General features: G+C 37.3%; 2 protein-coding genes across 2 annotated transcripts in view; one reads left to right on the forward strand and one right to left on the reverse strand.

The window, feature by feature from the left end:
- The first annotated feature begins 5,196 nt into the window (after positions 1-5,196).
- LOC311068644 (polymeric immunoglobulin receptor) lies at positions 5,197-11,272 on the forward strand. The gene is made up of 7 exons (XM_084091224.1): positions 5,197-5,366; positions 5,941-6,249; positions 8,504-8,824; positions 8,973-9,071; positions 9,215-9,283; positions 9,479-9,543; positions 9,642-11,272. Exons 1-7 carry the CDS (start codon positions 5,318-5,320, stop codon positions 9,753-9,755), a joined length of 1,026 nt encoding a protein of 341 aa, XP_083947350.1. The 5' UTR covers positions 5,197-5,317; the 3' UTR covers positions 9,756-11,272.
- A 386-nt stretch (positions 11,273-11,658) lies between these two features.
- sh3rf1 (SH3 domain containing ring finger 1) overlaps positions 11,659-14,821 on the reverse strand; it is a 51,855-nt gene continuing 48,692 nt past the window's right edge. The window contains exons 11-12 of the mRNA XM_084091222.1: positions 14,112-14,467; positions 11,659-14,019 (exon numbers count right to left, since the gene is read on the reverse strand). Of these exons, the coding sequence (XP_083947348.1) occupies positions 13,851-14,019; positions 14,112-14,467 (525 nt within the window). The 3' untranslated portion in view covers positions 11,659-13,850. The remainder of the gene's footprint in view (positions 14,020-14,111; positions 14,468-14,821) is intronic.

Raw genomic sequence — 14,821 nt, forward strand, 5'->3', positions numbered from 1 at the left:
TAATGGCTTCAAATGATACCTGCTTTTATGGCGCTTTTGTGTCATCATTCATTGTTATTGCATGGAAAAGAACATCCAGCACAAATGATCTTTATTTATGTTGCACAGAAGTAAGAAAGTCATACATGTTTAGAACGGCATGAGGGTGAGTAAAGTGTGAATTTTCATTTTTGACACCTGTAATTTCCTTTGGCTACAGTACATACAGTGAGGAAAATAAGTATTTGAACACCCTGCTATTTTGCAAGTTCTCCCACTTAGAAATCATGGAGGGGTGAAATTGTCATCGTAGGTGCATGTCCACTGTGAGAGACATAATCAAAAAAAAAAAAATCCAGAAATCACAATGTATGATTTTTTAACAATTTATTTGTATGATACAGCTGCAAATAAGTATTTGAACACCTGAGAAAATCAATGTTAATATTTGGTACAGTAGCCTTTGTTTGCAATTACAGAGGTCAAACGTTTCCTGTAGTTTTTCACCAGGTTTGCACACACTGCAGGAGGGATTTTGGCCCACTCCTCCACACAGATCTTCTCTAGATCAGTCAGGTTTCTGGGCTGTCGCTGAGAAACACGGAGTTTGAGCTCCCTCCAAAGATTCTCTATTGGGTTTAGGTCTGGAGACTGGCTAGGCCACGCCAGAACCTTGATATGCTTCTTACAGAGCCACTCCTTGGTTATCCTGGCTGTGTGCTTCGGGTCATTGTCATGTTGGAAGACCCAGCCTCGACCCATCTTCAATGCTCTAACTGAGGGAAGGAGGTTGTTCCCCAAAATCTCACAATACATGGCCCCGGTCATCCTCTCCTTAATACAGTGCAGTCGCCCTGTCCCATGTGCAGAAAAACACACCCAAAGCATGATGCTACCACCCCCATGCTTCACAGTAGGGATGGTGTTCTTGGGATGGTACTCATCATTCTTCTTCCTCCAAACACGTTTAGTGGAATTATGACCAAAAAGTTCTATTTTGGTCTCATCTGACCACATGACTTTCTCCCATGACTCCTCTGGATCATCCAAATGGTCATTGCCAAACTTAAGACGGGCCTTGACATGTGCTGGTTTAAGCAGGGGAACCTTCCGTGCCATGCATGATTTCAAACCATGACGTCTTAGTGTATTACCAACAGTAACCTTGGAAACGGTGGTCCCAGCTCTTTTCAGGTCATTGACCAGCTCCTCCCGTGTAGTTCTGGGCTGATTTCTCACCTTTCTTAGGATCATTGAGACCCCACGAGGTGAGATCTTGCATGGAGCCCCAGTCCGAGGGAGATTGACAGTCATGTTTAGCTTCTTCCATTTTCTAATGATTGCTCCAACAGTGGACCTTTTTTCACCAAGCTGCTTGGCAATTTCACCGTAGCCCTTTCCAGCCTTGTGGAGGTGTACAATTTTGTCTCTAGTGTCTTTGGACAGCTCTTTGGTCTTGGCCATGTTAGTAGTTGGATTCTTACTGATTTTATGGGGTGGACAGGTGTCTTTATGCAGCTAACGACCTCAAACAGGTGCATCTAATTTAGGATAATAAATGGAGTGGAGGTGGACATTTTAAAGGCAGACTAACAGGTCTTTGAGGGTCAGAATTCTAGTTGATAGACAGGTGTTCAAATACTTATTTACAGCTGTATCATACAAATAAATAGTTAAAAAATCATATATTGTGATTTCTAGATTTTTTTTTTTAGATTATGTCTCTCACAGTGGACATGCACCTACGATGACAATTTCAGACCCCTCCATGATTTCCAAGTGGGAGAACTTGCAAAATAGCAGGGTGTTCAAATACTTATTTTCCTCACTGTAGCTACATTTGTAGGAAAAGTATCAGGTACCCTGACAGGTCTAACTAGTTTACTGCTATGATCATGTGCTCTCATGTGCATCTTTCTTTTCACAGCATTATACAACCATTTTACCACAAGCATATAACACAAACAAGTTCTGACCTGTTTCTCCGTCCGTTCTGTTTCAGCTTCAACTGTATCATGTCCTTTGTGTTCATGCAATGCACACGAAGCACAAATACTTTTCTGGTCTGTGCGACAGTAGAATTCATTGATTTTTTGGTGTTGGGAGCAGATGTTTTCCTGCAGGTCTGAGGAGGCTTCGATCAGCTTGTGTTTCTTCAGAGAGGGCACTGTGGTGTGAGGTAATAGGTGACTCTCACAGAAGGAAGCCACACACGTTAGACAAGACTTGACGGCTCTGTGTTTTCTCCCAGTGCAATCATCACACCATACGTCTCCAGGTATGTTGTCATAAATTGGTTCCAGAGGAAGGGTTGAAGAAGATAGTTCCAGTTTTTTTACCCTTGCCAACACTTCATCGACCTTGACGGATCTGCGTGGAACAGGCTTTGGAGTGAACGTTCCACACCGAGGACAGCTGTGGGAGCCCTTTTGACTGTCCTGCTTCCGTCTGCCGTGACGGAAACAGAAACTCTGTCCACAGTTACAAGTCACTGGATTTTTCAATCGATCTTGACAGATTGGACAGCTGGCCTGGTCATTTACTGAAGTCCTAAAACTAGCGTCTGCCATGGCAATGAGAAAGTGGAGTGTACAAAATGGACTTTCTGAGAGTATGCAGTGCTTATTTCAGCGTTAAAATATGACAAACATTTGTTCCCAGAAATGAAAACTTCTTCATTCCATCGGCATACTTTCATTTCTGAGAAATGTCACTATTAAGATTTACATACCACTTATGAATAAGGCAGTTTAGTCCAAATTTTTTGAAGAGACTCGATCACTTTATATGATGAACAGATTTAATTTAGGCTTTTATTCACATATAAACATTGATCAGGGAACATACACAGAAGCTCAACCGAACCTGCTTGACGTGCAAGAACAAACCTCATTGGTTCTTGTGGAAGCTCAAACGTGCTGCGTAACAAAAGAATGAACCTCATTGGTTCTTGCACGTCAAGCGAATATGCTTGAGTTTCTGTTTACAAACTTTTTGAAGCGTCAAAGTGGTAGTTGCGTAACTGTCTATGGAGGGACAAAAATCTTTCAGATTTCATTAAAAAAAAATCATTTGTGTTCTGAAAATGAACTAAAGCCTTATGTGTTTGGAATGACATGAGGTTGAGTATAATAAATGTGAAGGAGAGGATTCTGGAATCCACTGCTTCAATGTATATCTAATGAGTGATTATAATCAAGGTATTAATCAATATTTTTCCTTCTAAATATCACATGAGTTAAATGACTTCTCTAGGCTTATGAGATTTTACTTTGTTATAGAAGTTACCAGTGTGATTACTGAAATGTTCTTTTCATGCATTCTTTAATGTCTGTATTAAATATCTGAGGGGACTGAAGGGTCTGGCCCATGCCAGGAATGCAGTTACAGTGCTTGCTCATTTAGCCCGGCTTCCAGAAATGAAAAATGGGTTTGTGTTTGAGAAATGTCTTCAACATGTGTCAATACATACATCTGTTTTTCTGGGGTACCCTGACAGCTATGGTCACAGGGGTCACTGAAACCTATAGTTGTGTGACCATTTCTTAAATAAAGTCTTTACTTTACTGTGTTAGATTAAAGTGTCCTCTCCTTGATAGAAAGAACGTATTATCTTGATGTTGTGAGAAGACTCTCCTGTTTATAGTTAGAGACTGGCCAAATCCAACCTTGAAGAAGCTGTACAAACTACAATCTCCGGCATTATTGGAGATTGACTGACTTGTTTTCTTCGACATGTTGGCAACTAGAAATTAAATGTAATACTGTATAATACTATTATTTAATACTATACTTTAAATAAGTTGTTATAGATCTGGATTTTATATAAAAGTATATTTTATACTTTTGTTTTAACTCTTTTTGTTTTTGAGAAACCTCTATATTATTTTGAGTGCCATAATTTACTTTTATTTGAAGATATAAGAAGTTTTAAGCTGAAGTCTGATGTTTAAATGTTTCAAAACTTGCTGGCAGAGAATATTTATGGAAGCTTGTTTATGCCACAGAATAAAAAATAAAATAGCAATTGCAATTGGTTACATGCAATGCTGTGCATGCAAGTGTAGCTTTAGTTATGAACAATCTCTTTCTCTTTCTCCAGGATGAAGTGGCATCTTCTGCTGTAGTCTATGTTGAAACAGCATCCACACCTGATCACAATGACCCAGTAGAGCTCACTGAGTACATCAGTACCAATGCTAAACAGACGTTTTTTTGTATTTTAAACTCAGAATTCACATTCAAAATGTTTAGTAATCGAGCTTATGACCTTTGCAGTCATGGTACTCTACAAGTCACCTGATTAAAAGTAGTAACCATTGAAACATGAACAAAAATATAGTTTATAATTGTATGTAGAATATAGTGAATCTATTAATAAGCATTTTTGAGTTATGTATTGAAACAGCCTTATTTTGTCCAATATGTCTGGTAACTGTTTGAAGCAAAAGCATAAAACTGCTATAATGTCTGCTTACTGGCAAAAAAAAAGAAAAAAAAGAATGGGAAATGGGATGAAAGAATAATCAATACAGGCTTTTTTGGCGTGTAAAATGAATACCAATGAGTGTGTAATAAATCCTTATGATTAGTTTGTTTAATGGAATGAGTGACAGACAGACAAAACTAATTATAACAAGAGGAATTATAAAGGAGTGGTGCAACGTTATTGTGTGGGCACGAGTGTGATTGATATAAATAGATGTGTTTTAAGGAAGCATTTGTGCGTGTGAGGTCATATCTGCTGTCATGTGGAAATTGACAACACAAAACTGTGCACTTCTGTTTTCATGTGCATGTAGCTTCGTTCAGGCTTTTTACATACAAAACATTGCTAAGATGAGCTCACAAAACAGAGTATAATGAATAAAACACCAGGGCAAGACAGATGATTATCATGAGTACCTGGAGAAATAACTGTAGGCATCTGTCTCGTCTTCACAGCTTCTCTTCATGTTTCCTCTGAAGGTTTGTGGCTTGAACCAGTTCTGCTCTCTGCTGCCTCTCAAAGCCAACAAAGAAGCCATACAGTATATAAACATACAGCGGTCTAAACTTTTAAAACTAGATGTTTTTGATTTATGACTTGTTTGATGCATTATTCAAAGAATATTTGACCCTGCACCGCCAAGATAACCCTGTTGTTTTATTATTTGAAAAGGCCATGAATAAGAAAAGCAATGGAGGAACACAAGTGAGTAAAATGTACAAATATTGCTTAAGTTATGGAGATTTATAATGAGGAAGTTGTGGTTTCTGAGAGCTAACAGGAGCTAATAAAATAAGACAGAGTCCACCTAAACTAGTCTTGCCATTCGTGAGTGAGAACCAATCAGTCATGAGGGACCATTTATATCTATTCCTCTTTATGATTCATTTTAGTACTGGTAAGTTAAGATTTATATTTATTTATGTTATTTCTTTATCTATTTTTAATTTAGGAGGAATTGGTTTGAGATCAGTGTGAAATGGTTGTAGTTCTTTAAAAATGTAAACATCTCTAACATTTTGTAGTTTTTCTAAGATATGACTGTGTCCGTTCACACATGCAGATCGTTGAATCGAGACATTCAAACGGAAATGGTCTTTGAATTCCTAAAAGAAGGAAATTTACATTTTGGTTGTTTTAAAATAAATCAGGAAGGCAAGTTTTTTTTTTTTTTTTTTTTTTATAGTGAAGTCAGAAACTAAAAATTGTATTTGTGCAAACAAATAATAAAAAAAACTGAATCTGATGAGATTTGAGCAACATTGTCTTTCTATGTTCATTAAAATTCTTAAGTTTTGAATGAAGGTCCTCACCAAATTTTCAAACAGTAAGTTCATTCCTTAGATATCTAATAAGCCCAATAATGTACTGCTCATTAAAACCTGAAGGGTCTTCTCAGCTTTTTTCCTCTGACTATTATATGTTCCAGTAAAGCCCATTTGTAAACTTTTAACAAGCTCTCTCGTTTGCAGGCTGTATTCTTTCAAGAGTGCAGCAGACAACAGAAATAACCGGATACACCGGTGGTTCAGTGGTGCTGCCTTGCTCCTGTGCTGATCCTCAGTCTACAGCCAACACATTCACCTGGCAGTTTGATAGTCAAAGACAATGGGTTCAAGTATTTGATGATGAGAAGTACAGCGGCAGACGTGTGCTGTTTAATGAAAGTTCACCAAAAAATCTGTCTCTTCTCATTTCTGGCCTCAGAATGGAAGATGAAGGGTTCTATCAGTGTATTACTGAACAATATATTATTTCATCCATTCTGTTAAAAGTGAAGGGTAAGTGAATGCTTTTTCTAGAAATATAAATAGATCATGTTAGACATGATTGATAGCTCAGCAACAGACATAAAAAACAAGTAATAAAAACTCAGTGAGTGTTTTAGCGCAATTTTCTCACGTCATGGGATCACAACACTAAGAGATAGTAGGCTAAATGAAAGAGAAAATAAGTTGCTCGAGAATATAACTTTCTCTTGAAATTCAAATGAACTTTCTGAAATCAAATCAGCAATGGATAATAAAAAAGGCACAATCACTTGACTAGGTGAACATCATTTTTTTTATTAGCTCATTATTTTTTACATCTTGTGTTCACTATCCTCGATTTTCTCTGTATCAGCTTCCTTTTCTGCTTTGTCCTCTTCAGATTCTTCCTTCTTTTCTGCTTGACTATTGGCTTGTGACTTTGTAAACTCTTCTTCTGCTTTCGAGATATTTGCCAAAACATCCTCTGAAAGCCACGAGTCATCGTAGAAATCAGATACGCCTGATGAGGAAGCCGTTGGTGTGGATGTCGCCATCTTTTGTCGCTTTGCTGAACGTTCTTCCATTTATTTTGCAACAACCTCTTGTCGTTTTCTCATATATTCTTGCTCCTTCTCCAAATCTTGATCGATACTACCGTAATTCAGTGGAATTAATTGTGCTCATGACTCTTGTGAATACCTTCCTTACGTATTTCTAGAAATTTGCAAAAAACGGAATTTTTTCTGGAATTTGCAGGAAATCCCAAATCTTTTCCTGGATTTTTTTTGTGCGTTCCCGAGATTAGACCTTCCTTAACATAATGCCGAAAACCCGAAGTCTCTAGGTGGTCTGGCTGAGGAGTAGATAGAAGTGCAAGATTGGTGCGCACAGACAGAACAGAAATCATGAGTTAACAATCGCAATTTTGTCCGGTGGAAAATTGCGCTAAAAAATTATTATTCAGAGAATAAAAAGATATACTGTTGTGGTCAGAATTATTGGATGGCTGTTAAAAAAAATCAGCATTGTTTACCCTTTTGATCTTTCATTCAAAAAATTTGCAAAAATCGAACTTTTCCCTGAAGTACAAGATTTGAAAGTGACACATGAAAAAAAATGCTTTTCTCCAAAACACGTTGACCATAATTATTGGCACCCTTTTATTAAATAATTTTTGCAATCTACTTTTGCCAAGATAACAGCTCTGAGTCTTCTCCTATAATGCCTGATGAGTTTGGAGAACACCTGACAAGAGATCAGAGACCATTCCTCCATACAGAATCTCTTCAGATCCTTCAGATTCCCAGATCTATGTTGGCGCTGCTTCTCTTTAGTTCACCCACTCATTTCAGGTTCAGGTCAGGGACTGGGCAGAAGCTTAATTTTGTGCTTAGTGACACACTTTTGTGTTGATTTTGATGTTTGTTTTGGTTTGTTGTCCTGATGGAAGATCCAACCACAGCCCATTATAAGATTTCTAGCAGAGGTTGTCAGGTTTTGATTTTTTATCTGTTGGTATTTACGATAGAATCCATGATACCAGGGATCTGAACAAGATGTCCAGGACCTCCACCAAAAAAATAGGCCCACAACATTAAAGATCCACCAGTATATTTAACCGAGGGCATGGGGTACTTTTCATCCCTGTTTGCACCAAACCCATCTGGTGGATTTGCTGCCAAAAAGCTCTTTTTTATAGTTTCATCTGACCATAGAACCAGATCCCTTTTGAATTATTATGGGAAGCTCAACAATCTTTTGCTGCATATCAGAACTATATTCTTTGGTTTTGTGATGGATGATTAAGAGAATTTGGCCTGTGTTTCTTCATATTTATACTCCTGTTAAACAAGAAGTCATAGCTAGACAATTTAATGTTCCTAGTCACCCTGGTGTGCTAATTTAAAAAAAAAAATATGAATGGGAATATAGTTCAGAGATATATTACTCCTAAAAAATTATAGGGGTGCCAATAATTGTGGCCAACGTGTTTTGGAGAAAAACATTTATTTCATAATATTAACACAATTTCAATTCTTTTACTTCAATGAAAGTTAAAATTTTTGAGAATTTTTTGAATGAAAGATCAAAAGGATAAACGAATGAAAGATCAAAAGGATAAACAATGCAGATTTATTTTTTTTACAGCCATCTTTGATCATATTTATCAGGGGTGCCAATAATTCTGTACTATGAAATTTAGACACTAAGAAAGAACCACTGACATACTCAAATTTTACATCCATGGACTGTTGAGTTTCACTATTTTATAATATTTTTTTAGGCTGTAATTTGGTTGAGAACACAACAACGTCAACTACTGTTGTGACTGGATATTCAGGAGAGTCTATGGTTCTGCCCTGCTTCTGCACTGAACTACTGGCTAAACCTGAAAAGATACAGTGGATGTATTTTCTAGAGAACACTTATGAAGAAATTTACCCAAATGAAAAGATTGAGAGCCACAAGAACAGAGTCAAACTGTTAAATCAAACTATTCCAGGAAATCTCTCTCTACACATATCAGCACTGACCGCAGAGGACAAAGGAGTCTATATTTGTTCTGTATCGTCTAAACAAGTCTCCTACATACTTCACGTTGAAGGTAGTTTTGTTCTGTTGATGCTGTTACTTTGATCATCCTTAATTTTGTTTATGAAGAATCGAAATATTTAAAGAATGAGGTAAGCTTGTTGGATGACATGCTGTTTGCATTGTTAAATTATCATTGACAGTTATTCTCCTCTGAACAGAGAAACCACACATCCATACAATCAGTTTATCAACACATCAACCATCACACCAAACACAACAACTTACACCACCTCGACAACCACACCACACACCTCAATGTAAGTCATAGGCTTGGTTTGCTTTTCATTATACAACAGTGATGATTCCAATAATGAATCTTATATTATCATCAGCTTTTATGAGCTCATATTGTGGAAAAATCTGTAGCCTACTGTCATGTAATTTCTGTTTTTTTCCACAGATGTTTTCATTCTGTTGGGGGTGATTTTCTCAGTACTGTTACTGGCATTTATCTACTGGAGATACAGAGGTAGATGAACACACATAATCACATGTTCTATACAGATATACTCGTAAATGACCAGCTAATGGAGCTGTACTCTTCAAACACTGTAGAATAATAGGTACAACATATTTAGTGTTATCATGAAACAACATATTTAGACTGTATCTGATGTTTAAATTTGACATGAAATCATTCTGGCTAAGATGTTTTATGTTGTAGGAGGCAGAAATGTGAAAAAGATGACCAGTGACGAAGAAGAACTAAATAGAGAGCAAGACAATAAGGTCAGCACTCAGCACAAACTCACTGTTGCACAATGGTTATGTAACTTATTGAAACATGCAATACTGTAATCATCCCATCTGTCTCCATATCTCTCCAGGATGACGTGATGTATTCTGCTGTAGTCTATGTTAAAACAGCATCCACACCAGCTCACACAGAGAGTAACCCAGCAGAGCACACGGAGTACGCTTCAGTCAAAGTTAAACGCTAAACGGCAAGAAAAAATATAGTCAATTTATTGGCGCATGAGCATTTTAAAGGGATTGTAAGGACTTGAATTAAGGAGTTGCCTGTTTCTAGTTTCCAACAGCTGAGCTCTAATAGAGGAACAAAGAAATGAGTCAGACACTGTGCATGCACTTTCAACAAAACGATCATGCAAACTCACAACCCTTTGCATATTTAAAGGGTTAGTTCAGCAAAAAAAGAAAATTCTGTCATTAATTACTCGCCCTTATATCGTTCCAAAGTCCTTCGTTCATCTTTGGAACACAAAGATCTTTTTGATGAGAGATACAAAAAGTATTCTCGTCGCTTCATGACATTAAGGTTGAACCACTGTAGTCACATGGACTATTTTACTGATGTCTTTACTACCTTTCTGGGCCTTGAAAGTGGTGATTGAAAGAGTTGCAGTCTATAGGGGGGTCAGAAAGTTCTTGGAGTCCATCAAAAATATCTTCATTTGTGTTCCGAAGATTAAGTCTTACGGGTTTGGAACGACAAGAGGATGAGTAATTAATGACAGAAATTTCATTTTTGGTTGAACTAACCCTTTAAGGTTTAAATATGCCATGAAATGATTATTGATCTCATAGTTAACAATTCATCCATGTTCTTTTTTTTTTCTTACTTTGAGCTTGTAATTTCTAAAATGTAAAACTAAAATGTCAACTCAGTCTTCTGGTGAAAACAGCAGACTTCTCTCTGGTTACGTACGTCAAACTTCTTCAGTCATTTTTGTCCTCATAATCCCCTTTCTTACAATTGACTGCAAGCTCGCATTCAGATCTGCCTCCATCAGATTAACAACCAGTGGATAAAACCAAGTCCCCTCCATCCATTTTTTACTTCTCCGTTTCACTCTGATGAATGTCACAATATACATATGGTACTACTTTTGATTAGGGAAACATATTCATTATTAACTAGTTGATTATTAGCATGCATATTACTAGGATATTGGCTGTTTATTATTAGTAGGCTACTTATAAAGCACATATTAATGCCGTAATCTGCATGACCATATTCTAGAACCCTTATATATATATATATCTGATTGTGCAACTTTATTGTGTGGCCATGTGTCTGATGGATATAAATTTAAGAGTTCTAAAGAAGCATCTTTGTGTGCGAGGACAGCTATGGTTTCATGTGGAAAGTGACACTGCACAAATGTGTAGTCTGAAAAGATGAGCAATAACGATTGTGGATTCAGAAGAGCTATTGAATAGTGTAATCAGTCTGAAGTGCTAACACTAGCTTTCTTGTGTATGTAGCTTCTATTCACTTGCACCAAGCTCGCATATAGATCTCAAACATACTTCACTCACAACAGTATTCCAAAACATGTTTTATAAAGGTTATTACTTTATTTTATACCCCTCACATCTAACACACACTTTAATGAGTTTAAATTAAATGTTAAGTGATTTTTGTTCTGCTGTGATTAATACGCTATTCACTGACTTGCAATCTTGCGTGAGTAAAATCTTGTCTGAAAATAGTGACCGAAATCAACTGTCTTTTTAATGTATCAACTCTGAAGTTGCTCCTGGTTTAACCTAGAGAGGGCTCAGTAATGTAGCGGTGGGACATCAGGTAGTCCATGATTAGAGATGGAAACCAGCTATCAAAAACAGAGAATAATGATTCAAATAAAACTTTTTAACAGGCGGTCTGCTAAATTTCAATAACACAACAACTGAAGGCCATCTTGTTAGTTGTAAAGGCATCAAGACAACAACAGAAGAGATCAATCTCCAAAATAAACCAATGTTTTAAGGGGCATAAATCATATCTATCAATACTAAAAACAAATCTATCAAAGATCAATTTTGTGCTTTCAAAATAATAATAATAATAATAATAATAAAAACATTTCATCTACGGTATAAAGCATAGAAATACACAAACACCATTTTCAAGTATACAGAACATGAAATATCACATAAAATACAGCAGACAACATCAGATCAGACCCGACTTAAACAGAAGCAAAAACCAATGTTTGTGAATTTGGGGTTAGACATTGTTTTTAAAGGACATTTTAACTCGCTCATGTGAAATCAAGCAGTTTGTAATGTAATGTAAAGGCTACTGTCAATGGCATAACTGTAATAATAAATGAAAGTGATTTTCAGGAGCTCAAACAGAGGCAAACGGGTCAGTTGGTATCCATGTATGGGTCCGTACAGCATTCTGAAGGAAACTAAAGCAGTTGTAAAAAACAGAGAGGGAACAAATACACAAACCCATGCACACAAAAGCATAATGGCATTATCACTGTAAGATACCAGGGTGAATGTGCTTTTACAACGGGTGATTTGTTTCTTTTCTGTGTGTTTAACGGCTTCTCTGCCATCCAAAACCATCAATTAGACCATAATGTTATTGCAAAGGATTATTAGTACTATTTCATTAAAATGTCTGAGTGTTATCTTGATCATTTAAAAGAAAAAAATGATATGCTATCCTTCAATCCCTCACTCAAACCTTTACAAATGCCTATATCCAGTGTTGGGTGTAACGCATTACAAGTAGCTTGAGTTACGTAATCAGATTACTTTTTTAAGTAACTAGTAAAGTAACGCATTACTTTCAAAATTTACAACAAAATATCTGAGTTACTTTTTCAAATAAGTAACGCAAGTTACTTTGTTTTCCCATTTATTGACTGACAGCTCTCCTGTCCTCATGTTGAGACAAATTGAGAGTAAGTGCAGAGGCGTTGTGTGTGTAAACATGATGATTATTGTAGTTCTAGACTAAATGTGAGCGTGCATTTACTCATCTCACTTGCACAAAAAAAGATTCAGTATTCCTCAAAATGAATAAAATCAGTGAAATGCAGAATCAGAATACTACATGCAAACCTCCAATAACTAAATATGTTAAATAAAACAAATTTTTATGCATTTAATCTCACTTTATTGACCGATGTACTTGCTTCTGACCTTCGATGATTCAGCTAAACCATAAGCAAAAATGACTAAAGATTTTTTATTTATTTATTTGAAGTTAGTGTTAAACTCTCTTCTCCTGCATCCTATTCTTTTGTTTGAGGGGCGCCCTCTACTGAACACGCGTGAATCTGCATTTCCTTCAGCCTGAGGATTATTATTTCACTTTTGGTGTGAAAGGGTCTTTACATGTGCTCAAAAATATAACTTTTTATGTAAAAAAACAAGCCCAGTCAAGGTGGAAAAAAAGTAACGTAACGCATTACTTTTCTAAAAAAGTAACTAAGTAACACAATTAGTTACTTTTTAAGGGAGTAACGGAAAATTGTAATGCATTACTTTCCAAAGTAACTCTCCCCAACACTGGCTATATCACCTTTTTAGTGTACACACACCAATCAGAACATGAGTCTACAGGCTTGTCGTGTCGTCACTCCTCATCCTATGACTCAAAGAGCCAATTACATGCAAGCTGAAGCAAATATGGATGGTCAAACCAACCTTTCTGAGTTCTTCATCTGGTATTGATGTTTGTTTTATTTCAAGCAAATGACCATCAGTGACATTATTCAGGCTCTACAGGCATTTGACCAATCGGCTGACAAAACAAAACTTCCCTCAAAAACTCAGTCCCTACAAAACAAAAATAAGTTAAATGTTTTTCAGAATTCATATTGTTCTTGTCATGACTCAGATCAGCTTCGCTTTGCTTATATACAGTAAAGTGAGACAGTACAAGGCACACATTAAACGTATTTGAAATGTTACAGATGCATAAATTAACAAATCCTATCACAACTTCATCTACTGTGCTAGAAATAGGGTACCTAGTGCGAACGAACTCTCTCGCTTCTGTGTGTTTTTAAGAAAAGAATTTGATCTAATGCTAAACGACATGGACAAGTCCAGGTGGTTTTGAGATTTTCATAAGAATGTTGTCAAATCTGATGACTGTCATAGTTGGCAGACTCCAGCAGTTGGATCGCAGTCACAAGCAGCCCCGTCCTACTGATCACTGCTACACATCAATCTGAACTATTAAGGCTGAAGTTCAGTGTCGTATTTTCAGTGATGGAGAATTTGATATCTAATTATTACATTCTAATTATTAGACACCATGTGCGTTAGATACTGTCAACAAAGCTGCCAGGAAACAGCCCGGTTCGACCGTTTCTCTGTAGTGTTCCTTTAAACCAGCCGTCCTCTCGTTTTCTGTGCACGAAAACAATGTCTCCCTCCTTGAGTTCCAGCTCTGCTTCGCTTTGGGGAGGGTAAGACACCACCACACGGTACCTGGAGGAATAGTCAAATACGATGTTTAGAACTCAGGCAATGTTTCTTTTCAAGTATGAAGTGTGAATGTTGATTCCTGGGTGTTATTGTACCTTTCGCACACGATTGGTCGTCCGTCGTGCTGCATGGAGAGGAGGGAGGAGCACGGCTGTCGTGGAGGCGGGGCGATGGGGGCGATCGGGGCAGTGTTGTCCTGGGAGCTGCACCTGTGTGAAGCTGCATCTGTGTTTGACACAGAGAGCTCAGAATCCATCGGACAGGCCCCAGCACGACCGTTGTGTCCTACCGCCACCGATGCCGAGCTAGGCGGAGCCATTTCAGGTCCAATGGCACCATGGGGCATCTCCATGACAATAGATTGCTCAGCTTCCAGTGTAGGGGAGGATGGGGGAGATGGGCGGAGCTTCTTTTTATTAGAAAGCAGTTTCAGCAGGCCTTTCTTCTCTCTCTGAAATTACACATTTGATTCACAAAGAGGCTGAGTGCAACCAGCCTTTTACGCAAACATGTAATCAAATGGAAATCATATGAAACATTTTAACTCATTAAAAAGTTGTTTTTGCGAAATATCTCAATTTTGCAAAAATAATTTGCGGATAAAACTGCGTTTCTGTTTTACTGACACACCAGGCGCATAGTCTAAAAGGGTTGTCCCTATTTTCTTAATGAGTAATGGGTGTTTTTGGGCTTTACGTGCAATAAACCAATCAGAGTCTCATCTCCCATTCCCTTTAAATGCCAGTTGCGCTCACGTCTTGGCAGCTTCGCTATTTACATGACGGAATTTGAATAGTGGAAACAC

Source organism: Abramis brama (assembly GCF_963993115.1).
Source record: "Abramis brama genome assembly, chromosome: 18".
NCBI lineage: Eukaryota > Metazoa > Chordata > Actinopteri > Cypriniformes > Leuciscidae > Abramis > Abramis brama.

Bases quoted from the DNA above. Each gene is read 5' to 3' on its own strand.
- LOC311068644 (XM_084091224.1), top strand. From the start codon at position 5,318: ATGAGGGACCATTTATATCTATTCCTCTTTATGATTCATTTTAGTACT. The intron at 9,284-9,478 runs GTAGATGAACAC...TTTATGTTGTAG, and splicing joins TATCTACTGGAGATACAGAG to GAGGCAGAAATGTGAAAAAG. The intron at 9,544-9,641 runs GTCAGCACTCAG...ATATCTCTCCAG, and splicing joins ATAGAGAGCAAGACAATAAG to GATGACGTGATGTATTCTGC.